Below are 27128 nucleotides of genomic sequence, written 5' to 3'. Positions count from 1 at the left end.
CTGGACTGGGATTTTATTCCTGAGTGAAGGGACCCTCTGGGTTATGAATCTGTCCCTCCAGCATGCCCTATTTATTTCAGTGCTGAGGTTCAAGTCTCTCGAGCACGTAGCTCAATGGGATTTGGATTTTCTGAGGTGCAGCATGTCCATATGTCCATTAATTCCGGGTTGGACATGGCTTTATACGTCAGGCACAGATCGCCTCTGAGCAGGCGGTATGCCACTGAGTAGAGCTGGAGTTTCTTTAACCGGGCAGCATATGGCATCTGTTTGAGCCCTTTGATCCTCTTGGTGAGGTACTTTTGGGGTCTTTCCGGTTGCTGCAGGTGTCTGGTAAGGTACATCCCAAAAGGGGCATTGTACTCAATTATGGGCCTAATGAGGGATGAGTAAAGAGGCACGATGACCTCCCCTGATCTAGATGTGAATCCCTTCATGATTAGGTGGGCTATATAAAATGTTTTTCTAACCACTTTGGCCATGTGGTTGTCAAATGAGAGATTGCTATCAACTTGGGTCCCCAGGTCCCTAATTACTTCTTCCGTACTTAATGGATTACCACCTATGTGGTAATTTGTGGGCACTTTGTTTTTGTCAAAGGGGATGACTATACACTTTTTGGCGTTTAGCTTGAGGCCATGGCACCAGTTGTCTGTTTTTATGAGGCCCTTTTGGAGGATGCTTGTGTCGGCTAGAGAGTCGATTATGGCGCCCAGTTTGCAGTCATCTGCGAACTTGGTCAGCCACAGTCCTTCCGTGTTGGCCTGTACCTCCGAGAAATATATACCAAACAAGAGAGGTCCCAGGACTGAGCCTTGTGGGACACCACTTGTAACTGGTTTGGAGTCTGACATGGCTCCAGCAATTCTAACCATGTGGGTTCTGTCCTTGAGCCAGTTTGCAACCCATCTAGTGACATAGGGGTTTATATTTAAGCTGGTGAGCTTATCTATAATGCCCGAGTGGGGTATTGTATCGAAAGCTTTTGCGAGGTCCAGGTAGGCTGTGTGGACCACCTTCCCCTCGTCAATGGCCTTGGTGACTGTTTCAAAGAAATCGACCAGGTTTAAGAGGCAGGATCTGCCCTTAACAAAGCCGAACTGGGTAGGATCCAGTGTCTGTAGGTCCCCAATATCTTTATTTATGAGGTCCATGATGATCCTTTCCATAGATTTGCAGACCAAGCTAGTCAGGCTTATGGGGCAATAGTTTCCAGGATCTGTTGAGGCACCACCTTTGTGGAGAGGGACCACTGTTGCTGTATGCCACTCTTTGGGTACATATCCTGTAGTAAGGCTGAGATTGAACAGTAGTTTTATATTTGGGTTTAGCTCTTCTTGGAGTTCATGTAGGACGCAGCCTGGGACACCGTCTGGTCCCATTGATGCTGTGTTTTTTGCTTTGGAGAGGGTGGCTCTTACCTGAGCATCTGAGATGTCAGGGGGGCAGCACACTACTGGGATAGATATTTGCCCTTTTGGTGGGGAGGGGGGGGAGTTTGCACTGAACCTGTCAGCTAGGATGTTGGCAATGTCTGTGGGTTTGGTGTATTTTTTGCCATTTTGGACTAATTCTGAGCATATCTGGGAATTCCCACCCAGGTTCCTGACATAACTAAAGAAAGCCTTGTGATTATCCTTAGTGTCCTGTGCAATTTTTCTCTCTAAGCTGGCCTTAGACGATTTTATGAGTGCCCGTAGTTTTTTGCTAATACTGATTAGAGATGCCTTCCCTTTTTGGGATTTTGCTCTATCATGTAGTATCTTCCTCCTTCTATTGTATAGTTTGTTTATGGCTGGGGTCCACCAGACAGGACATCTGCCTTTGGAGGATTGGGTCTTGGTTTTATTTGGGATTGCATGATCCATGCATTCCTGAAGGTGTTCATAGAATGCGTTTATAAAGGATTCTGTGGTCTGGGCCGTATTTTCCACAGGCCCGGGGGCTTTGAAGGATTCCACCTCAGTTTTGAGGAGTGTGAAATTTGCTTTAGAGAAGTTTTCACTGTGGTTTTCTGGGCAGGGGTGGGGTCGGGATGTGAATATCCAGTGAGATTAGTTTATGGTCTGATCTTACCAGTGAGGGATACACTTCTGGTCTGGAGCATAGAGTCCCCATGTTGGTGATGATCAGGTCCAGTATGTTTTCCCCTCTTGTGGGAGTGGTAACAAATTGTTCCATAGCATTTGAGTTTATAAATTCTAGGAACCTTTGGGCTAGGGTGTTGGAGCTAGAGTAATGCTCCCAGTCTATGTTTGGGTAGTTGAAGTTGCCCAATGTAATGGTGTTTGGAGGGACCTTCATATTTTCCAGTGTTCTCAGGAAGGCCGAGTGGGGTTCCTGGGTTTGGGAGGGTGGTCTGTAGCAGGCTATAAACTGGAAGGCAGTTTTACCCACTGTTAGTTGCACATGGATAGTCTCTGATGCTTCGTGCTGTGCCACCAACCTGGAGGTGTGGGTATCTTTGACGAATATTGATACTCCCCCTCCTTTTGTGGTTCGGTCCAAGTTTTGGGGCCGAAAAGCATGGTATGAGGTATAACCTGGTAGTGCTGGGGTGCTCTTGGGAGCCTTGAACCAGGTTTCTGTTACTGCACAGATATCAATGTTCTCCATGCTAAGGAGAGTTTTGAGTGTGTGCATCTTGAGGTTTAGACTTCTGACATTGAGTACCATTACTCTTAGGTTCTTATCCCTTGTGATACCTATGGAGGTGGGTTTGTCTTTTGAGCCTTGCCTAAAAAAGGCACTATGGGGGTAGCAAGAGCCTTTGCCAATATCCAAAAGCCCAGGGGTGACAGGTGCAAGCCGTCCCTTGCGAAGCATCGTGGCTTGTCGAGCATGTCATCCCAGGCTGACAGGCATTGGATCCCCTTTGAATGACACCAATACTTAAGCCAATTGTTGAAATTGATCATCTTGTCTTCATATTGTGGCATCATTCTTGGTGAGGGTAAGATGCTACTCAAGGTCAGGGTCATACCGGCCTGGGCTACATGCTCAGAGAGCTCCTGTATGTCTCTTTTCATGTAGTCCAGGGAGGTACGTCTCAGGTCATTCACACCAGCATGGACAATGATTGAGTCATATTTGTACTTGCCTTGGAGTGACATGAGTGCTTGTGTTATGTGGTGGATCCTAGCGCCTGACAGGCAGCTCACTGTGACCGTCTCCTTGTTCAGCCTGGTGAGCGGGACATCAGTGTGCCTGACGATAGAGTCACCTATTACAAGTGCATCAGGTGTGTTGTTTAGCCTTAAGAGCTGTGACTGTTCGGCACACTGGATTTATAAGCTATGTGTTGCATGTGTTTTGTTTTGGGGTAGCCGTTGCTTGGGTGTCTGCTTTGGAGGTCTCTACTGCTTAGGCAGATTTTTATTTAGAGCCTCAGAGTATGTTTTTGTTTGTTTATGTGTTTGGTTTGCTGTCGTGGTAGGTCTATGTGAGACTGGAATTGTAGTGAGTGTGGTTTCCTTCTCCTCCTGACTGGTTACGCCAGTACTGAGTTGAGAGAGCTTAACCTCCAGTTTGGCTATATGGTTGCATCTCTCACATGTGTTGGAATTTGTTGGGAGGAGGAGAGGGTTGTCTGTGTACATGAGGCAGTTGTAACATTGTCTCAAGATTCCCAGATTCACCAGCTGGACCGGAGAAGAGATTGACAACTGACCTTTGGACATGCTAGAATAGTATTGGGAATTTCTTTATAATTGAAAAAAAGGGCCAATGGGGAACAAGGTACTCAAGGGGAGTTTGTGAGGGTGTAGTGCTTTTAATTTTTTAGTGCTGACTTATATAATTGCTTTAGTGAGCAAGTGCCAGGCTTTAGAGTAGGAATAGGGTGTTTATTATGAGACCTAGATCTGTTCTAAGGGAAAAAGTGAAGAGCAGACTTTATGGAGCCGAGAATGGTTTAAACCCAATTAAGCTGCGCTGCCCGATGCTGCGCTATGCGCAAAATCGCGCAAAGCCGCGCTAAAGCAGGTTTTATACAGGGGGACTTGAAAGAGCTAGAAATTGGCCCAAAACAGCCAATAGACTACCAGATTCTTGTGCTGGGAACACTCCTCCAGGGATAGATAGGCTGCTCTAAGCTCCCCACTGCCACTGGTGAACAAAGAAGTCTCTCTTTATCCAAGAAAGGAAATGGGCAACACAGGAACTTTCCAAAAGTCCAGAATACAGCAAAGCCTGTATTTGGACTACTCTAGGTCAGGAAAGTCGGGAAACAAGGGTATTTTTTTTTTGTTTTTTTTCTTTTTTTGCAACACACAGCAGGAAAATGCAATAAATATGTAACACAGGCTAGCGCACTTGAGTGTGTAGCCTCAACAGGTAAATGCAACAAACAGGGCAAACTTTAAAAGTGCAGGTGCAAAAACAACTTTAAGCAGTTTAAAACAGTTCAATCAAGATATATCAATCAAGATTCAGGGAATGGATTTTAATGACATATTTTGCTACATTAAACTATAGAAATTGCATGAGCTTTGACAAGAAATTCTAATCTGCGATTTTGCAAATGCTACAACAAAATAAGATGGCATTTTTAAATAAATAACATTTATTTATATATTTTTGGTTTTCTGGAAATATTATAAAGGAAATATAAGCTAAAACGGTAGTCATTTCATTTATAATTAATGACCTAGGTAACCATGAGGACAGACTTCCTAATGACATTTAAAAGTTGATATATCTTTAAGTCCTTATTCTTCAACTGAAATGATATTTCATACCACAATCCCATCTGTTACAGAAAAAAATCTACAACTGAATTCTGTTTAGTGTGTAAATCCACTTTTTGCCGCCTACAAGAATGTAGACTATATTTAGACCTTCTTATTTTAAAAGTGACAGTGTACAAATCCATAGGAACATCATTCATACACATATCCTCCTAAAACAACAATTATCCTCAATACACATGATCTAATGTTTAAAAACATATGCCTCAAAATGCTTTATCTCATTTTCTTTACTGAATAACAGTAATAATATTCAGTTCAGATTAGCTAAGTTCTTCACTGTATCAGCTTTCTTTTCATTCATGCTTGATCAACTATGAAAGCAATAACAGTCCATATTATATCTAAATACAGTTTAGATTGAGGAATTTTAAATCTAATTTCATAACAGTTTCCATGACAAGGTATGACAAGTAAAATATGTTCAGACTTTCTACCATTGTTTAGTACTTCTGATACAAGGCTATAACTAACTGGTACTCCAGACTAGAACTCCAGAGGAATCTTTGTTCTCCACCAAGAATAAACAATTCACTGACCTTTTCTTGGAAAATTACATCACTGTAAGTTGTATTGATAGCTTACTTGTACCCATTTAGGAATTTTATTTTGTCTGCGCTGGTTAGCAGTTTAAGATGTTTTGATTGTGTGGCTTTAATTAACCATCATTGTCAATGTTTGTTTATCATGAATACTATATTTGCACATATGTTGAAATGAAAGATGTCTGTCTAAATTAAAATGGATGTAGGGAACTAGATGCCAAATATGAAAGACTGTTGACAGCAGAGGGAGATGCTGCTAAACCAGGTCATATACTTACAAAGATGCAAATGACAGCTAAATACTTTAGATACAGATAGTTTATACAGAAAGACTGACAGATAAATATGATGCATTGATAGATAGAGGTAAATAACAGGTTGAAAGACAATGATTTTGTTGTTAGAGTACAATACTTACATCTAGAGGAAGCTGAATCTCTAGAAGAGCAGTCGTGATGTATGCTGATAATGATATATCATCATTAACTCCGCCCTGAAATCACAATGCAAGATAAGCAGAAGATAGTCAGCAATCATATTTCGCCATCAGCTTACATATTTATTAAGATGGATATTATATGGAAGGACAGATAAACATGAGTAATACACTAGAAAATATGTATTCTCATCAGTCATACTTCTAGCCCAAATCCTAAATGAAATGATCATTAGATGTGCATTTTCTGAACAAGGTACATATTTCTTAGACTTAAAAAGAATGACATACTTGGTGAAATAATTCTGTGAAATCACAAGGAATGATAGATTTGCTTCAAACCTGTTTTCAACAGCTATTTTCATACGATCATCTTAACATAGGAAGCATTTGAGTCCTGCAAAGATGTAGCATGTAAAATATGCTCGGCATTGAATTTTATTGAACAAATTGCAAACCTGAATTCTTGAAGTTATACAGACATGTTCCATAATGAAGAACCAAAGAACAATAGCATCATTATATTTATTTTCATTCCAAATATATAATATGTAAGTAAATCTAACATAGTTTGTTTCCACCTCCTCACGATTGGGACCAAAGTGTCAGCTGTCAGTCTACTCAACATTATTCTAACCTTAACTAAGCTTCAACTCCTCTCCTTTACTCACAATTCCCTGCACTCTGCCTTAACTTTACCCATAATTCCCTGCATTCTGCCTTAACTTTACCCACAATTCCCTGCACTCTGCCTTAACTTTACCCATAATCCCCTGCATTCTGCCTTAACTTTCCAGATCTTGTTTGTTGCTCATCATGCTAACATGAATCCTAAACATCCTTCATTTATCAATCAGCATTCTTGGTACATATTTTTCTGCTCAGGTTTGCAGGGTTTGTCAGTATTTTGATATATTTTAATTTTTGGATATGTTTGCTTAACAATTTCCAGTGTTTTCAGCTGAAATTGCCTTTCTTGTGTACTGGTACTTTTCCTTCCCTAGGCCATATTTTTCCTGTATTATTGGCCCTACCTGCTCTGTGTTTTTTGGCTTAAGATTGTGTTGTTGATAAGTGATTTGCTATTGGTGTTGTCAACATATTGGCTGTTGCAGTTTTTAGAGTGCTAATTAGTTGCTTAAGTTTAACCCTGTGACACTATGGAAATGGCTTCATGTTTTAAAAAAATGTGAGGTTTGCTGTTATAAAATTCATCCATAGTATAGGCAATTGAATTATGTGACTTCCATGGATGCATCCAGTTGCAAACAATACTTTTGCTAAGTGTACCTTAGTAATGTGAATCTTCTGTAGAAAATTTGTTTCCAAATCTGTTATAATGGTTGTTGAGCACCATCCTTTTAAACCTCACAGAGTGGATATTTCTAGAGGTGATAAGCATCTCTTCTTCTTCAGAATTGGACCTTTCCTGGTGATCCCTGTCTATACCCACTTCTGTCAAGTTCTTACTTTATATTTTCTTCCACAGATCTACTTTTGTTGACATAGATTATATGAAGTTTTCAAAAGTTATGCTTTGTTCATTTGAGTCTCAACCAAACTCCATTTCATTCCAGCAAGGGAGGGCTTACATATGTTCTTATTCATTGATTAAAACCTCCCCATGAACTCCTGTTTCTTGTTAATTGCCTTGATGCTGTCTAGCATCCTTTTGGCACTGACATTGACATAGTGTATCTCTAACATGCTGGCACTGCTACTGATGCCAAAAGGCTTGGAACTGATAATACCTCATCAGCCCCCATTATCAGTGTTAATGGTTCAGCCTCATTGTGGTGATGGTTTTCTGGTGCTGATTTCAAGGTTGGAGATTCTGTCCTTCAAACTTTTGGGTCTAAGAGCATCAACACTGATGGTGGTACTGGAGGGTCTCTCAGTGCTGGGGCTCATTGGTGCTGCTTCACCAACACTGCTACCAACATATGTCAGTACTGAGTTCTCCATGCCAATATCCTCAGTGATGAAACAGCCACTGAGGCCAGTCATGGATTTAATGATGCAGATCTTGCTGTGAAACCACCACTTGGTGCCTGATTCACATTTTTGTCTTGTGTAGGGACCAGTTCCAATCTGTGTCTGACCCTGTCACTGGGATGAAAGACCTGAAGGTAACTTGCAGAAACATTGAAGGGTGTCAGAGCCAGACTCTGTCTCATCCTCTTTGGAGAGATCCTCACTAAGGAGGTAGGGAAAGAGGTTGTGCAAGAAGAATCACATAGACTTCCAATAATATTCTCCTGAGTCACAGCATGATGAAAAAGGCAAGACTGGTTCTGTCGTTTTATACCCTGATGATTCTAAATTCAGGAAAATCTGAAAAATGATGCTATCCAGGTAAAAGTGGAATTACCAGTTACTTCCCCCTCATCTCTTTACAGAGTTAGGCAGGAGATATTCACATCATTCCTGTTACCTTCCTAGATGGTAGTGCCCATGGAAGAGATGGTTGCACTGGTTAGTCAAGAAGGGCGAGGAACCCCTGCCTAGAAATTTGGTCAAGATGGTCTTGAGCCATAAGGACTTGAGGGGATGGGTATAGAATCTGTAGCAGACTTTATAGTTACTGTGGGTGCCCTAAAAAGGTTTCTACCCAATGGAACCCTGAAGTTACCCACCAGGAAAAGGTCGACTGCTTTGGAATATTTCTGGATGTGAGTCTATATATCCAGAGGGTTTGTATTGTATGCTGTGAGCATTTGGCTACCATGGTGAGTTTCCTGTGTACTATTTTTGATGAGATGTCTCAAATGTTGGAAAAGATATCAGATGTAGAGCTTAAGAAGAAGCTTTCTAGTTAGGCATATACACTCTCCATCTTAAGTCACTTAATCATGCTGCTTGCTCACAATGTGGCAGATGGTACAATTCAAGCAGATGTGCTGGTGCAACAGTACACCATCACACTTCTTCTTATCTCTTTGGCTTTGTGCAGAATTCCCTAGTGACATTCCTTAATATCCTATTTAATAATTTGGGATTACTCAGACCATTGGTTAAGTAGAAGCTGTAAGAAAGTAAAATGTAGGGAAAACCCTCATAGCTGCTGGCATTACATTTATGACTCCAGTCACCCGTTTTTAAGGATGCAGAAAACCCTGCATCAGATGTGGTAGAAGTATGGCCTAGAATAGTAAAATCAATGAATGCAAAAGAACCAACATGGACTTGAAAGAACCAATAGGGATGTGGCAGTGGTTTCCATGCCAGTTGCCGACCTGGTGGCAGGAATTCCAGCCAGAATCTGGGATTCCATTGTCCTCCATTCAGTTGACAGCAGCAGGCTCCCTTAGACCTTGTCTGACTATTCCATTCCAAAAACAGTTGGTGCCATCTGTCCCCCCATCTGCCAGTGTAGAAAGCCATCACATATGTTAGTTGGATTTTGGACATAATACCCCAAGGCTATACAATTTCCTTCCTCTCCACTTGCCAGCTACACTCTCTTCCAGATGTCACACCCCATCAGAAGGGACACTCCTCAATCATGTAATAAACAGAGCCAACCAAGAGGACCCACTAGACCAGAACTGATCTGGATATTACTCTAGTGCTAAAAAGGACAACAGGCTTCAGGTCCATTCCAGATTTGAGCAGTGTCAGTTTATAGCACAGCAAAAATTCCAGATGATCAAAAGTGCATCAGTTTTACCCTACATATCAAGAAGTGATTGGATATCCTTTTTGAACTTCCAAAACATCCATCTACTCATAAAGATCATTGAGGAGTCAGGGATGTCCCCATGTTTCTGCAGAACATACAATCATTATCCATTGTACTTCTTCCTTTCAGACTATTCACTGACCCCAGGATATTCACAAAATGCACTACTATGATTATACTGACTTTAAGGCTGCAAGCAGTCAAAGTCTTTTCATAAGTAGATGACTGACTCCTGCAAGATCCATGATTAGAAAAGCTGATATCCACCAGGTATTCTCTCCTGCAGAATGTACCAGTACTTGGGGAACACAGAAATCCTTGCCAAGTTGTGAAGCATTTTTGGCCGGGCCTCCACTGAAAATTGGCTTGTTACAAGTCGGACTTTTCTGGTAAATAAATGTTATTAAAAATAAATAAAATAAAATAAATAAGTCTCAGCTGCAGTCCATGCAGACAATAGCATTCATAATATGTCTGTTTGACATCTGTCTGTGCAGGGCCATTCTTAAGATGGCATTCCACTTATTATTCAGATGGTATCCAAGATTTAACATTCCTGAACAGTGTAGGCGAATGCAGGCTTTAGGGTTTTGAGACTTACAGTGGCAGTAATTATTCTAATACAGTTTTGGAGGTACCACATGATAGTCCTCCAATAGCCACCCGGAGTACAAAGAACCATAAACCAAGAAAATGCGGTAGGCAAAAATAGAGACAACATGTTCACAATACTTTATTAAAAGTTAAGCAGTTTTGACCAGTAATTCATTTGACTTCATCAGAACAATTAACAAGCAACCATTCACTCCTTTTAAAATAGTGTAGCATATGGAATGATATCATGAACCTAACATCTGACAAATGTATTTTGGTATTATAATCTCAAGCAATTAAGAGTTCCTGAGGCCTATTGGAGGCACCCATCATGGTGGTTTCTCAAACCTAACTTTTTTTCTTCACAGTTCCTTCCAAGTTCCAAAACCCCAAGCTGACTAACAGCATAGATGTATCAGCTAAAACACGGGGTGGATTTTTAATGGTAGACCGTTAAAAGTTAGTTTAGTTAGTTGTTAAGATGTTTTGCTATACAGAACATAATGCTTTTCAGCCGACATCCAGATGAAATGTTGGGACCCATGAAACTTTTTTTTTTTCAGTTTGGCAAGTGTCAAAAGGACTTGGTCCAAAGTGATTCTGGTAGGATGTGCAAGAAGGAAATGAGAGGGCAATTGGTGGTTGGAGTGAAGACAGCGATGAATCTCCATCAAGGATATTAACAGTCTCCTTGTGATCACAGAAGGAGGTACCATTAGATATAAGTTCAGTGCATAATTGGTTATTTTAGAGCTTATTAATCTAGCTGTCTTTTGAATTAGTGGCATCCATAAGTTCTCAGTTGTCATTGCATTTCCTAATGGCAAGTTTGATAAACTTCTTGCCATTTTTAAAATCCTTTTTATTTTCTTTTATATGTTTGTCAACTAAGGAAACCGACTAGACATAAGTGTCACTTTTCAGGGGTAACCCAGGGAACACTGTCTAGTTAAGTGACAGTCAGAGTCATACAGAAGGCAAGTGGAAGTGGAAGGAATCAAACATTGTACCATGGGGTACAGGAAGCAGCTCATTACCAGCTGACAACTGCTTAATCTTTTATGATGATGTGGTGGACACCCTTTAAAATAGCCAAGCATTTTTTTTTCTTTTTCTTATGCTATTTTTTGATATGTTAGATGCATCATATTGGTTTATATTTAAAACTGCAATTATACTTAACATCTGACTAGTATAGATGCCTCATTCTATCCAAAAAGGAGTACAAGTCAAACACATAGGCAGCAACCTAAGATGCAAGGTTTGTGAGGAGATATCAGTGAAGAGTAAGTAACTGGTTTTGGAGTAATTCTTTAATGTTAAGTGTTATCGGGGGGGTGCAAATCAAGTTTTCAGGGAGATCACAGCAAATAGTCAGATTTGACAGAAGAAGGGGAAACACATGGGGTGCTGCAAATGGTGGAATCATTTATGAGGACAAGATCCTGTAATCTGACATTTCTGGTGGGCAGTAGGACAATTTGGTCAAATGTGTAGATATATACAAAGTCCAGTAATCCCTGGGCATATTTGTTATTGGTAGTATATATTTTCCAGTTTATGATAGCTGAAGACACTGATAAAGATATTTTGTTTGATGGATAACTTTCCTAATGGGTTAGGGCTCCACAGTGGTCATAGCTGTGGTGCTATAATTTGCTATAATATGACAATTAATTTGTATTGAGTGTAACCAGGGCTTCAACCAATCCCAGATTTGTGTTATGCAGAATCTGGTGAGAGACACTAGGATTACAAATAAATAGAGGTAGTTCCCCAAAGTCACCTGTGGATCAAAATATACAACAGACATTTTACCATGGCATACAGGGAATGCAATCACTGCAATGGAACCTGTGCTTCTATAATTATATAAATGCTACCCTCATTTTCACCCAGTAGGCATAGTAGTTTAGGTCTTTGCCTCCCATGCACAAGGTACAAGATTCAATCCTGACCTTCAACTAGTGTTTGTATGGAATTTGCGTGCTCTCCCTGTCTATCTGGGGTTCCTTCCTTCCACCACCTCAAACTCACTCTAGAATAGAGTTGTGGGCAGCAGCCCAGATTCTAGATAGTGCCTACAGGGGGAACAGCTGTATATATATTAACAACTTTTGGCATTAATTGTGGTGTGTAAAATCTTCAAGCTAGGAGAACATGGATCATAATTTGCACACCATGTTAGGGCTAGCCACTCAATGGTGTAAAAACTGGCTCTGCGTGATTCTGTTGTGATGATTAATATCACCAGTGATAAGTGGTTTGATTACCAATCCTTCTCTGACCCATGCTAGGGCCCAAGCTAATGGTAGGAGGTGAGTATGTGCCCCTTTTGGTCAGTGGGTGCCACCATAAATCCTAGCAGCTCTGACTCAATAAGCTGCTGGTGGTTAGTGTCCAGCTGCACAGCCTGGGTTACCTGGAATAGCTCTGTTGAGTGAAAGCTGGATGTAAAACCAATCAACCTGCAAATCATGAAGTAAGAATTGCTACACTCAGTATAGGTTCACTGACAGGACACAGCTTGGAAGTGGGTGATATGATGGTAAGGAGAAGGCTGGACATTCTATTTATCCAGGAGACATTATGGAAGGGCAATGCAACAAACCTACTTGGCTTGGGAGCCAGACTCTACGACTCAGGTGGAGGACAGACTAGAAATAGTATGGAAACTAAGGCGAAGGACAGACTTCAGAAGACAGTGAGTGTTGTCATCAGAATTAATGTTGGACTCACAGCAATCAGATTACAGTGTAAGGATAGGGTACTATTCATACTCTCAGCCTATGGCCCACAGCAGGACTGTGATCGTGAGGAAAAAAGTACATTCAGACAGCAGTTCAGGACCTACTAGATAAAGCAGGACAACATGAATTAGTGCTGATAATTGGTGACTTGAATGCACATATCGAGAGAGAGAAAACAGGATATGAGGACTGCCTGGGTCCATATGGGTAGGGCAACAGGAATAAAGAAGGTGAGGCCATTCTAGACTTCTGTCTGGCAAATGGCTTTATCATGGCCAACACATGGGTCAGCAAGAGAGACAGTCACAAGACACACACTAGAGTGGCCAAAATGCAACTCAGGTAGACTTCCTCCTAGTAAGAAAAGAGCACTGGGGTAGAATCCGCAATTGCAAAGTCATCTACAGTGAAACAGTTGGCCCACAACATAAACCACTGGTTGCCACGATCAGTTAAAAGCATGGTCAGAGAAGGGAATAAGGTCAACAGAGATTAGGCTTAAGACCTGTAAGTTAGCTGGAGGGGAAAAAAGAGTTCAAGAATTTACTCAGGGCTCTAGAATCTTAGGAAGAAGAGGAAATAGGTGGAGTTGAAGAAGAAGAATTGAAGTGCCTTAAAACAGCATGTGTGAGGACTACAGACCAGATATGTGTCCGAACCAGATATGGAAATAAGGTACTTTAAAAAAGCTGGTGGTGAAATGCAGAAGTCCAGGAAGTCATCGGAAGACTGGAGGAGTGCAGGAAAAAATAAGCAATAGAAAAGATAGACAAGGCTAGGAAGGAATACTGGTTGGCTAACAGACTAAGAAAGAGGAGTTGCAGTAGAGAAAAACAAGCCATTTGAGGCACTCTACCAACTTCTGGCACAAAGAAACTCTCTCAGGTTGCAAGGCAAAGACAGAATGATAAAGGAGAAAGTCAGACACACTTCATAAGTGATACCAGCAACAAATTGCTCAGCAGTCCACAGAACATCAATAGCAGATGAAAGGATTACTTCCAGCAGCTTCTGAATGCAGAAAGCCCAACAGAAGCTGTACAGCCCCAGATATAGCCTACAATTAAAAAAAGAGGAGGAGCTGCCCATCATAGAAGATGTAATAACAGCACTAAGGAAAATTAAGTCAAGGAAAGCAATATGATCAGATGAAGACACAGCAGATATGATCAAGACATTGAGTGAGATGGGGAGAAATGGTTCCTGAGGATACTCATAGCAGTGTAGAGAGAAAAACATATCCTAGATGACTGGAGAATAATATACTCCTTGTACCAGTGTACAAGCACAAAAGGAACATTCACAGCTGTGGGCAGTATAGAGGTATCAAACTCCTCACACTGCATGAAAGGTCTGGACAGGGTGATTGGTAAATTAATACTCAGAGCAGTAGAAAGTAAGATGGGAGATGAACAGTTCAAATTCTGATCAGGATGCAGCACAACTGAACCAATGTTTGTAGAGAAATGGATAGTTGAGAAGAATCTAAAATGAGGAAAGACTCCACCTGGTCATTACTAGACTTGGAGAAAGCATATGACAAGGTCCCAAGAAAGCTCATTTAGGTAGTCTTGAGGTGGTCTGAAGTCCTATAAACATTGGTAGGATCAGTGCAGGCTATGTATAAGGACCCAGTGACTCAAGTACGAATGGTGTTCGTTCTCCCAGAGGGGTACCTAGTGGGACTGGATGTGCATCAGGGTACAGCTCTGAGCCCATTGGTGTTCATACTGGTGACAGACTACATTAGAAAACAGGTTATAGGGAACAGATCAACAAAGCTGCTGTATGCAAACAATGTGGCATTACATACAGACTTTGAAAAAGAACTTAGGCAAAGGATAGGGGAATGGAATGCAAAACTGAAGGCACATGAAATGAAACTGAGTACAAATAACAGAGTTGTAATGGCAGCAGAAAGGATTAAATCAGAAGACGCTTAGAATTTAGATTGATGGGAAAGTAGTGAAACAGGCTAAGAGCTTCAAGTATCTGTGAAGGGTGTTTGAGGTGAAGGGAAGCTTGAATGAGGAGGGTAAAAAATAATTAGAGGGGCTGCAGCCAACGGGCACAGATTGTCACGTGTAGTGTATTGCAGAAGAATATCAAAGAAGTGGAATGGTAAGGTGTACAAAACAGTAGTGTGGATAGTGCTACTGTATGGTACAGAAACATTGGCAGTAAAAGCAGAGCAGTTGAGGATTTAGAGCTGATGGAGATGAAGTGCTTGAGATGGGTGGTAGGATGCACACTGTGAGACAGACGAAGAAATGAGGATGTAAGAGCAGAATCCAATGTAGCTCCAATCGCAGACAAGATCAAAGAGAACAGATTACTGTGGTTTGGTCATAAGTGCAGAAAAGCAGAGGAAAATCTGGTTTAAAATATTTTGGACAGACAGGAAGAAGGCAAAAGGAAATGAAGGTATCCAGCAAAGAGAGGGATGGATTGGCTGAGGGAAGACATGTGACAGTCAGCCTTGAGTGTTGAAGGAGGTAGGAGAGCGGCATTGAATTGTGAGAAATGGTGACATTTGACACAACACCCTGACCTCATGTAGAAAATGGGAAAAAAACGGGGTTGTTGAAGATGATGATGTTGATAATGATGATCTATTCAAGGGTAATGAAGGCGTCATGTTCAGAGATTTTATTATTTAGCCTCCTGACGTTCAGCATGAACAGATGACAGAGATGCCATTATGCTGATCGTCTACTCTATAGTCCGTTTTTATGAGAGCCTAGGACTCATTGACTGCAGCTATCCCGGTATCAAGGCCTAGCTTGCTTAACATGACATCTATTGTATCAACCAGAAAGGTTTGTGGTCCAACAACTATCAGGTGATATACAGTGCAAAAGTATTATATACAATATGCCTGTACACCATCCAGGCAGTTCCCACGATGCCCAAATCTGGCACACATGCAGCCTATACCACAATTTCATTCAGGAGACTTTCTGCAGGTTAGCTATCTGATAGAGTCACTTGTTGCCAAACACAGACTCCAGGAAGGTCCATTCACATAAATATAGGTAGCAGATCACTTGTAATGGTGTTTGGTGTTGTGTGTTGCAGGAGATGCTGGATATCCTTTTGGACCATGGCTGATCATCCCCATGTGCAGCCCCTAGACTATGGTGGAGATGGTGTATAACACCACACTGCTGCAGGCATGGAACATTGTTGAATGCATGTTCAGAGTGATGAAGGTCCACTTCTGCTGCCAGGATACCTTTAGTGGTGCACTTCATTATGCACTAGAGACTTAAATAAGGATATATGTGGTCTGTGCCATAATGCATAACATGGTGCAATGGAAACATTTAGAACAATGGGAGCCCATTGTGCTAGCTGACATATCTGTTCCAGCAATGGTGGGGGAGCACTGAGTCTGGAGATACTGAAGGAACCTTCAAAAGTAGGCCCTCATATGAGGCAATGGCAGGAACAATATTTTCCAGTACTGTCATTCCACCCCTATGAGCCATGAGAAGACAAACAAAGAATAAAACCGACTCATGCAGAAGCACTCCCAGGTTATGCATTACAGTGTATTGACTGGTTATGCCATACATCGGACATTACCATAATCACATTAGCCAGAGGGATGATCATCACAGCCACCATCATTTGCATAGGTGAGAGGGCACAGTGTCTGTAGAAATCTATACTAGACTACCTGGAAGGGTCATGGTTGGTGGTTGTGGTAAGCATGCACATGGCTAGGAGGTTATGTGATGTCAGAGATCATGTCATCCAGTAATGGGGTGGAGCTTCCAGGCTTGGAATGCTCACTGGGAGTACAATGTGGTTGTGTAGTGTCATGTTTGGAGACAGCTAGAACAGGGAATGGTAAAGTATGTTGGTTACTTGTGTGGGAATGTTGCAGTGGTGCTCAAGGAGAATGATGGTGTCCACTCTACTATGTCCTGAGATGGGTAGGTGTTACTCATGGTAAGGTTACAAGGGAGTGGACTGGTGAAGAACAATGGCACCCTATGCAGGTTGCCCAAGGGATGTGCCAAAAGTGGAGGTGGAGGAACACTGCTCATACCCATGTCAGCATTCACAGCCAGGGGTGTAGGCCACATTGAAGCCATATTAGCACTGGCCATATTCAAGTGAGCACCCATGACCAGGGTAGAGGCCACAGTGGTAACAGATGAGCACCAGCTGCACCCATGTGAGTGTTCACGGCCAGGCATCAATGCAGTAATGGACAATGTATTTACTGTGGCTGTCTTGGGAGGGGTATAAGGCATCTGTGTTAGCCTGTTGTGTGCCAGGAGTACACAGCTGTCCTCCAACACAGCCATGGAGGCTGGTTCCCCACAGCTGCATGGATGCACTAACGGATGCAAAGAGGGATGTCACTGGCCTCAAGAGACATGCTAAATAAGTACCTTATTGGGTAGGTTGTCTCTCTTGCAGCCCTGATGACCTTAGTTAACATATACAGAGGGTATGTCTTAGTAAACAAGGCAGAAGTGCTATGCAATATCTAACATGAATGACATTTGCTTATTCGCACCTAGGGCATCCACTATAAACCAAGAACCAAAGTCGAGGGCCACGTCATATGGTATGTCTGGCCCACAGTAATCCAAAATCAGAGGAATCCGAACAAGTAATAAAACCAAGTAATAGAATGTTTACCAGATGAGCTGTTAAAGTATTTATTGAATCAAAACAGACAGAGTTAAGCACTTTTGTCCTTAAAAAAATTTGGACTTCTTCACATCTAAAATATTAATAAAGCCATCCATCTTTTTATATTCTAGTTCATTAATCATACAATCAATTAAATACGCAATCAACTAAGTCATCATCATATAAAAAAATGGGACAACAAAAGTGTTTGAAAAAACAAACAAATGGCCAGCACTCAAAAAATCAGAACAATTCTCGTAATTTAATAGTCACCAAGGAGAAAAACATGCTACAAAACAGGAACAGTCAGCAAACCGGTTTCAGGAGAAATGCCTTCACCAGTGCAATAACTGACATCACATCCAGACCATTTGAATATACAAAGGCATTGAGTCCAGGTGTAAAAAGTTCCTCCAATCTGACTATCCATCAGTTTTCTTTTCTATTTAAAATACAAGCCATCCTGCCTTATCTCTCCTATTAAGTACAATTCTATCAATAGCCACAAAACTAAATTTAGCCATAGGATGCTTAATAGTATATGTAAAAAAAGCACTAGAGGTGCGGGCACATCTAATATCACTGAGGTGTTCTGAAATATGCATTTTCAAAGGATGAGACATTTGTCCAATATAAAATGCAGAACAAGAGCATGCAGCTAAATAAATCACCCAGTGTGACCCACAGTTCCCCAAAACACGAATATCATAAACATGAGGAATGTTGCGAAAAGTAAATGTTGTAGTTTTGCAAATATATTTGCAAAAACTGCAGTGACCACAAGGCTGACACCCTGATAATAAGTGGCCTTCAAAGTAGTTTGTTGTAAAGCTGTTCCAACCCCACTAACAGTTTTATAATGATAAAACCAACCACTCAACATCTTGCATTTTCTCTATGATAAGAGGAATTCAGAAGGTATCAAATCTCTGAAGGTGTCATCAGATGACAAAATGCCCCAATGTTTTTGAATAAGGTCAATAACAATTGATTATATTGCTATCATAATTAGTAATTCATCTGAGTTGAGAAGTTACAACTTTATGGGGTTTATAGTTCAATAATTCCGAACTGTCTAAGCTGTCTATCATTCTCATTGAATTCAGCACATCACTATATTTATAACCTCTGGTACAAAACCTTTGTACCAAATCTTGTTCACGTTGAGCTAACACCTGATCCGAAAACAGATCCTATGAAGTCTCATAAATTGAGACTTAGGTATATTCTTAATTATGTGCCAAGAATGACAGCTGCTGACATGTAATACAGTATTAAACTGAGGATATTTTCTATACACTTGGGTAGCCAATGTAACATCTTGTTGTAATTGAATTTCAACATCTAAAAAAGAAATTTGTGACTGATGATAATTGACTGTAAAATGTATACCCTATTTGTTTTCATTTAAGTACTGAACAAATTATTTTAAAAAATCTAAATCAGAGCACCAAACTAGCCAGCAGTCATCTAAGTATCAGCGCCAAATATCCATGGAATCCAAAAAAATGTTATGACTAGAATCATAAATAATTTGCTCTTCAGTATAGCCCATGAACAGATCTGCATAAATCGGTGCAAAAGATGCCCCCTAGCAGTCCCCTTGAGCTGTAAATAACATTCATCTTTGAAATAGAAAACATCTTTGGTTAACATATGGTCAGTGAGACATATCAAAATATGTGTTGAATCCTTGACTATATTACAAAGTGCTATTTTACCAATAATCCAGGGCCATCAGCCTTGCCCAGTGAGGAATATTGGTATGTAAGGTCGATACATCAAAGGTACATAAATACCACCCTTCAGCAAGTTGCATTTCCTTAATAATATTAAAAAACTCAGTCGTATCCTGGATGTGAGATTTTATGCATCCCAATAATGGTTTTAAATATTGGGTGAGAAAATCTGATATGGGTTCTATAAGGGATCCCCTTCCCAGGAGGACAATGCAAATCGTTATGTATTTTGAGTAGCATATAAAAATATGCTTTAACCGGATCCGTTATAGTCAAATGATAAACTACCTCTGAGAAATAATTCCTTCTTCTAAGACAAGCCACAAAAATGTATCTATCTCAGATTTAAATAATGGGGTAAGATCAAAAGACATGCTTTGATAATAGAGTTTGTTCGATAACTATTTATGAGTCTCTACCACATACATGGCCCAGTCCCAGACCACAGCAGCCCCCCTTTATCAGTTGAATTAATAACTAATTGCTTATTTTTACTGAGAGCTACAACAGCTTGTTTTTCAGTAGAAGAAATATTATGAGAGGAAATTTTAGTATGAAAATTGTATAAAAAAATGTAGATCCCAAAGAAACTATTGTTGAAAAACTGCTACATTCTTGTTAGGCAGTGAAGAAAATGTAGATTTCCTAAAAGACAAAGCAGAAAAATCTTGTTCATTATTCTTTCCCCTGTTATGAAAAAATACTTTGAAGTTTAACAACCTACAAAAAGAGATAACATCCTGAGCAAAGACCTCTTCAGGTACTACATAACTAGGCACAAAATTTAAACCTTTATTAAGTACATTGATTTGCAAATTAGATAAGTGAGTGTATGAAATATTATGGATATTCTGATTAATTTCTATTGGGTGTCATCAGTTGCAAAAGTTCCTCTAAAGTTGGGACTTCTATGGTACTTATGTCCAGCTCTTCGATTATGCCTAAAGCAAAAATATTGTTTCTCTTTTTTGCAATTGGAGAACCAAAAGAAGTCCTATTGCCCATTTCCGCTGTTGAAGAAAATTCCTCCTCTGATGTTTCACGGGTGCTATCTGTTTTCTTTAAAATGGACTTCATCCTTTTGTTCTTTTCTGGGGCAAGGCATTTTCTTTATTCTCAGAGAATTTGACTATTTTGTGCACGTTGAATTGTTTGCCATATTTATAGTCTTTATAATCCCTCTGAAATGTTTTAATCATGCGTGTTTTCAGATCTTTTTCAAACAATAACAAGTCCTTGATAAGTTGTACAAATAACTTACAATAAGAGCCCTCTTGCTTGAAAGGCTTAATCTGTTGACATAATTGGGTGACTTCAGTGACCAAATAACCGGTTCTGCATTTGTGAAATGAATGCAAAATCTTCACAAAAGCCAATGAAGCCATTTGCTGAGCCTCTTGCCATTCCTGTAATAATTTGTCATCAGGATCCTTATCATATGGTTCCAAATAGACCCAGAGTCTTCTAGGGATTATATTCTTTAGATGAAAGGCCTTAAGTAACTTAAGATGCCTAATAATTTATCTTAGTTCCTTCACAACTACAGCAAGCTGTGCAAAAAAATCAGCAGAGGTAAAAGATATGCGATATTATCCTCCTTAATGCCAAGGCCTGTATATCCTCAAAGACCGCCACATCATCTTTGTCAGCTGCCAGTCATCTTAGTAATTGTATTAGATCCATAAAGACTGAAATGACTATATGGGATTAATTAGAAGAACCATAAAAAAGCAAGCTGTTACTGAAGTCATAACAATGAAACAGATATATGTTAAATGCCACTTATAATTAACACTGAAATCACCACAACAAAAGTGTTTGCCAAAGCAATATTAAAGTTTTTTTTGTATAACATTTCCAAGTCAAAATAATTCATATTAGTCAATTATATGGTTGAAACAACTGGTTAAAACCATCAGTCTGCAAGACTTCTTAAAACAAAAACTCTTTTTATTAAAAAAAAACTCTTAAAACACTTTTATAAAACTATATAAAAAGATGTGTATATGTAAAAATTATATGAAAAATGTAAAATGTGTATGTATGACCAACTTATTTACGTATATGTAAAAAAGAAGAAATTGTGGGTGACACTTAAGTTTAGCTGCTCTGAGCTTTTGCACAGAATTGACAAAATCATTCATTTAGACCAAGTGGTGATGTTGCATTCGGCTTTAGCTGCCACATTAGTTCTCTAGCCTCTACTAGTGTTTCCCATTGTCCTCCCTTTAAATCTACGCCAAAGAATTTCTAAAATATCAAAGGAAATTTTCTTGAAACCTTTACATAGCAAGCTGTGTTTGTATAAATCACTATTAATATTTTTCTTCATATCATAAATGTAATCCTATGTATTTTGTGTAATACTGTTTCTGTCTTGGACAGCTAGCACACATTGCCACATATACTAGTCCAAATGTTCTGCAGTTATCTTTTACTAAATTGGTTCTAAATGAACAGACGTTGGTAAAAATAATATGTTCTATCTTCAAAAATGAAAGGGCATTGTTTACAGGAACCACATTTGAATGTACCACATTTTATTTCTTCTTGTATTTGACCTGTTTACATCTAACTCAGATTTAATATTTCTCCCCATTTTGTACACAGAAGTTGGCTCATTACCTATTAGTTTAAATATTTTTTCATTAGTTTTAAAACTTGACAAGTCTTTTCTAAAAACATGCCAAAAACCGCAACACAAATAAAATGAACCAAATCCACACAAAAGGACTGAAACCAGGAGCCAGCAGGAATAATAAATAAATAAATGTACAGTTACTCCAAAACAAAGGGAATCCTTGATCCTTGAGTCCACACTTCTTTATTGAAACACAGGAGATACAAGTGCTTTCATCTCTGTCAGTTCAGAGACTTTATCAAGATACACAACGTAACAGAAAACACTCCATATATAACTCTGACCCAATTAACACCTTATCAAATCATCACACAATTAATTTCCTTCTCCTTCAACCTACAAGACTTTTTAAAACTTCCCTAAAACAAAAATATAATTTAATCAATAAAACTGTCTCAATGCAAATTCAAGATAAATAAGTTATAAAAAGCACATATAAATATATACATATATATACACATACATTAAAGACCAAAACTTCCCTAAAAATAAATACATATATACTAAAAAAACTTCCATAATAGAAAAATTCATATAAAAGGAAGAAAATGAATACACTTGAAAGGCACTCACCTTTCAAGTGCCTTTAATTTAAAAAAAGAACAGCCAGGGAAAACATATCATTTAATCCTGGCCAAACAGCTGCATTCATTCTAAGCTGCCAGAATGCTTCTAATCTTTCTAACTGCAGAGGCCATGGATCCCCCTCGGATCCCTTTTCAGCACATCAATAACAACAAACTTAAAGGAATATCCCTCGTACTCCATACAATGCCTAGCTAAGGCATTCACTTTATTCTTCAGTCTAATGTCCCTGACATGCTCATAGATTCAGTTCCTGAGTTTCCTCTCAGTTTTGCCTACATAGAAGCATAGAAGCAGGGGCATTGTACACATAAAGCATAACAGACAACCCTCTCTGATTGACAAGTGCACTTGTTCCTGAAACTAAAGGTCTGCCCATTGATGGTTACTGATGAACCCAACATAATAAAACCACATTGGTTACATATCCCACATTTTTTCATGAGACCTTCACTAGGGTGATTTCTAGGGTTCTCAAGTAAGCTTTTCAAGCATCTACCCTTCCTATAGACCACCACTGGGATGCTACTAATACATTTCCTGACCTCGTCACAAGAGGACAAAATAACACATTTCTTGTGCAAAGTATCAGAAATTAATCAACTATCTGTACTAAATGTTGTAATAAATGCAGACTTAAAGTTTCTGTCAGCTCTAGAGTTGAGCTCTCCCTCGGTGTTAGCACACAATGCCATAACAGGTTTCCCAATACTTCCAATATTCATTTCAGACATATCATTAATTGCTCCATTCTCAACTTGGGATAAGATAACCTTGAAATGACCCCTTTTTCTTTTGTTAATAACTTCAGTCATTACCTCATGGACCAATAAGGGGGGGGGGGTAACCTCTCCTCAAAAACATGCCCCTCAAAACATCACATTCATTCAAGAAAGATTCAAAAAGGGACACCATGTGGGCTGTCCTCACAAACTGTCCCTTGATGACCACTTTTTTCTGCTTGAATGGATGTGCACTGCTGAAGTGTAACAAACTATTCGAATAGGTCTCTTTTCTAAATATTTCAGCAGTAAAGGACCAGAAGCCCATGTCTTTGAATAATTTCACATCCAAGTATGAAATTTCATTCCTTTCAACAATATGTGTGAACTTCAAAAAGGTGGTGGAACTATTGATGTAAGATAAAAAAAGTCAGATATTAGGTCAAAGCGGCCATCCCAGAAGATTAAAAGATCATCCAGGTATCAGACATACAGCTTACAATAAGAAAAAAATGGGGACTCGTATAGGAATTTCTTCTTCCATTCAATCATGATGATGTTAGCAAATAAGCTCCCACATGGTGAACCCATGGCCACACCATCAGTTTGAAGGTAAAATTCGTTCTCAAATAAAATACAATTGCTCTTCAATACAAGCTCAAAAATATGTTCATATGCATTAATTCTGTACTGAGGCACACCTTTAGATAGCATAAAATCACAGGCCCACTCTAAACCAATGTCATGGGGTATCACCCTATAGAGGTCTTTCACATCCACAGTGATAAACACACCTGATTCACAAAAAAACAAGGTTGTTAATTCTAGCCAAAAAATCCCAATAGTCACAACACATGTAATTATCATCTGTTAACAAAGATTTCAGCTTAATATCCAAAAATATGGCTGTTGGATATGTAATAGACCCCCGTCTGTCTACGATAGGCTGCATAGGTGGATTACTCAAACTCTTGTGGATTTTAGGCAAGCCACAAATGGTGGGGATTCTTGGGTGCATCACTACCATATAATTTAGTTCTTCTATAGTCAGTGACCCTTCAATAAACAAATCATTCAACTGCTCCTTCACATTATGATATGAGCCATTCAATTCATTTAGTGAGATTTTTTTATAATGAACACTCTCTTGCATTCCCCTCATTCTTGTATTATAATCATCCAGATCCATGACGACCATACCCCCGCCTTTATCAGGCTTAATAAACTTGACATCCGGATTACTTCTAAGTTTACCAAGGCTTCTCTCCTCGACTACACTCAAGTTCAAAGGGGGTTTTTGCCTAGGAATAATACTCATATCTATCTTACACACACTTTCAAAAAGGTGTAAAGAGGGGTACAAAGGGGGATTAAAAGTGCTTGATATATGTAAGAGGTCACAAACATATTCAACTGAATGAAAATATAGGTTTAAATTAAATTTCCTAACGTATTGTTTCAGATCTACCAAATTTCTGACCATGTTGTGATTATTGACTGGTACAAAAGTCATACCCCTAGCCAATAAGTCACAATCTGTGACCTTAATCCGCAATGATGAGTAATTGAACACCTTAAAGTCATCAATGGTGTCCTGAAGAAGTCTACAGTTAATCTTTCCAACATCATCATTAATGGATGCAGTTACTGACCCCCCCCCCTCAATACTCCCCTTCTCCACTGGGGCCTGTAACCGCCCCAGCCCCTGTTCGCTTGAGGGTGCCCTTCCCTGTTGTAACATTCCCTTAACCTCTCTGACCTCCTCAGAGGTGGGAAGTCCCCTTCTAAAAAAGGTGAGGGAATGTCTTCATTTCCCTCCAAGTCATTGTTGTCATTCCCAGAATAAATGGTAGAAACATTATTCCCTCCTCTGCCCCAAACTTGGGATTTGGGAGGTTTTGGATAGGCCAAACTATCCCTATACTGTTGTCTATCACATTCAGTTTTCTTCACCTTCCCTTTCCTTATAGAAATAACCTGATGTTCTATACTTTTCAAAATCCTGTTATAATCAAACACATTATTTATATGCATAACATCATCAACAATCAGTTTGTCCAAAACAGTAGCCTCATTCATAAGTTCCGCAAGCAACAAATCATTATGTTTCGTAACTAGCTCCATACGCTCTAAACCATGCCTGTCAAACAGTTGTAATAACTCCTTATGCAGTAATGAGTTAGCCACCAGATCTGTTGGAAAACGCCACATGCATGAACCCTTCGGCACCATCCCTAACCTAATACATTCTTTAAAATAACAATTATCTAATTGGAGCCTTTTAATTTTCATCAGCAAATAATCCAGCTTTTGTAAGTTAGTGCTGTAATCAGAATGACTCACCACTCCTTCCCCTGAGGAGTTTGGTTTGGGTTACTGAAGAGCCATTCATCGTGTAATACTTGGGTCATTAGGTTGCACAGATCTGGCCCCATTAGCCCCAGCAACAGTATTGTTAATCTGAGGCATACAAACAGTTCCATTAGTTCCAGTGCCCATACAATTAGTCCGAGGCATACAAACAGGTCGTTCCCTCTCCCTCACATTAGGACCAAGATTATTACAAAAGGCAGATCTTATAGGTTCATAGGTTCATAGATTAGTACTAGGCTATCTGCCCTTGCGAGCCATTTTAAGCCTAGCCAATTATCCCTTTCAGGAGAATTAAGTTTTTCATTGTTCAAAAGCTGTTGAACAGCGCTGTTTCCAGTCCCATTCACAGTTTCCTGGTTGAGAGGTGAATCCTGTGTGCTATGTCACTCCTGAGACACAAGCCGTTCGCTTGCCAAAATGATTGACTGCTGCTGCTGCTCAATCCGATCAAGTTGCTCGGATAGGCAAGTCACAAAAGCCAATATGTCCTCATTTTCACTCTGGGTTAGGTGAACTAAGCCTGGTTGAGAAACTCTTGCTTGCTGTGAGAAAAAACGAACCCTGTGAGGCAATATCTTGGGCTTCAGCGGCCATAAAAACAAACCAAAAACCACAACAGAAATAAAATGAACCAAATCCACACAAAAAGACTGAAAGCAGGAGCCAGCAGGAATAATAAATGAATAAATGTACAGTTGCTCCAAAACAAAGGGAATCCTTGATGCCAGAGTCCACACTTCTTTACTAAAATACAGGAGATGCAAGCACTTTCATCTCTGTCAGTTCAGAGACTTTATCAAGATACGAAACGTAACAAGAAACACCCCATATATAACACTGACCCAATTAACACCTTAACGAATTATCACACAATTAATTTCCTTCTCCTTCAATTTACAAGACTTTTTTAAAAACTTCCCTAAAACAAAAATATATTTTAATCAATAAAACCCAAGTCTCAATGCAAATTCAAGATAAATAAGTTATAAAAAACACATATAAATATATATACACATACATTAAAGACGAAAACCTCCATAAAAATAAATACATACATGCTAAAAAAATATACTAAAAAAACTTCCATAGTAGAAAAATTCATATAAAAGGAAGAAAATTAATACACTTGAAAGGCACTCAACTATGTAGGCAAAACTGAGAGGAAACTCAGGAATAGAATCTATGAGCATGTCAGGGGCATTAGACTGAAGAATAAATTGAATGCCTTAGCTAGGCATTGTATGGAATATGAGGGACATTCCTTTAAGTTTGTTGTTAGTGATGTGCTGAAAAGGGATCCGGGGAGAGAGGGGGGGGTCCATGGCCTCTGCAGTTAGAAAGACTGGAAGCATTCTGGCAGCTTAGAATGAATGCAACGTTTGGCCAGGATTAAATGATATATTAGTATATTTTTTTTAGTATGTACGTATTTCTTCTTAGGGAAGTTTTGGTCTTTAATGTATGTGTATATATATTTATATGTGATTTTTATAACTTATTTATCTTGAATTTGCATTGACTTGGTTTTATTGATTAAAATATATTTTTGTTTTAGGGAAGTTTTAAAAAAGTCTTGTAGGTTGAAGGAGAAGGAAATTAATTGTGTGATGATTTGTTAAGGTGTTAATTGGGTCAGAGCTATATATGGGGTGTTTCCTGT

The 27128-nt window shown here is 39.4% G+C and overlaps 1 protein-coding gene across 1 annotated transcript in view; it reads right to left on the bottom strand.

Moving 5' to 3' along the window:
• The window catches only part of LOC122808690 (alpha-2-macroglobulin-like), a 1814690-nt gene that overhangs the window by 304779 nt on the left and 1482783 nt on the right, over positions 1-27128 (bottom strand). The window contains exon 27 of the mRNA XM_044079678.1: positions 5712-5786. Coding sequence (XP_043935613.1) covers positions 5712-5786 — 75 coding nt within the window. The remainder of the gene's footprint in view (positions 1-5711; positions 5787-27128) is intronic.

Source organism: Protopterus annectens, chromosome 8.part0 (genome assembly GCF_019279795.1).
Source record: "Protopterus annectens isolate FY-2018-M chromosome 8.part0, PAN1.0, whole genome shotgun sequence".
Classification (NCBI taxonomy): Eukaryota; Metazoa; Chordata; order Ceratodontiformes; family Protopteridae; genus Protopterus; species Protopterus annectens.
Note: the sequence above shows the minus strand (reverse complement) of the source record. Positions and strands in the feature narration are given on the sequence as shown.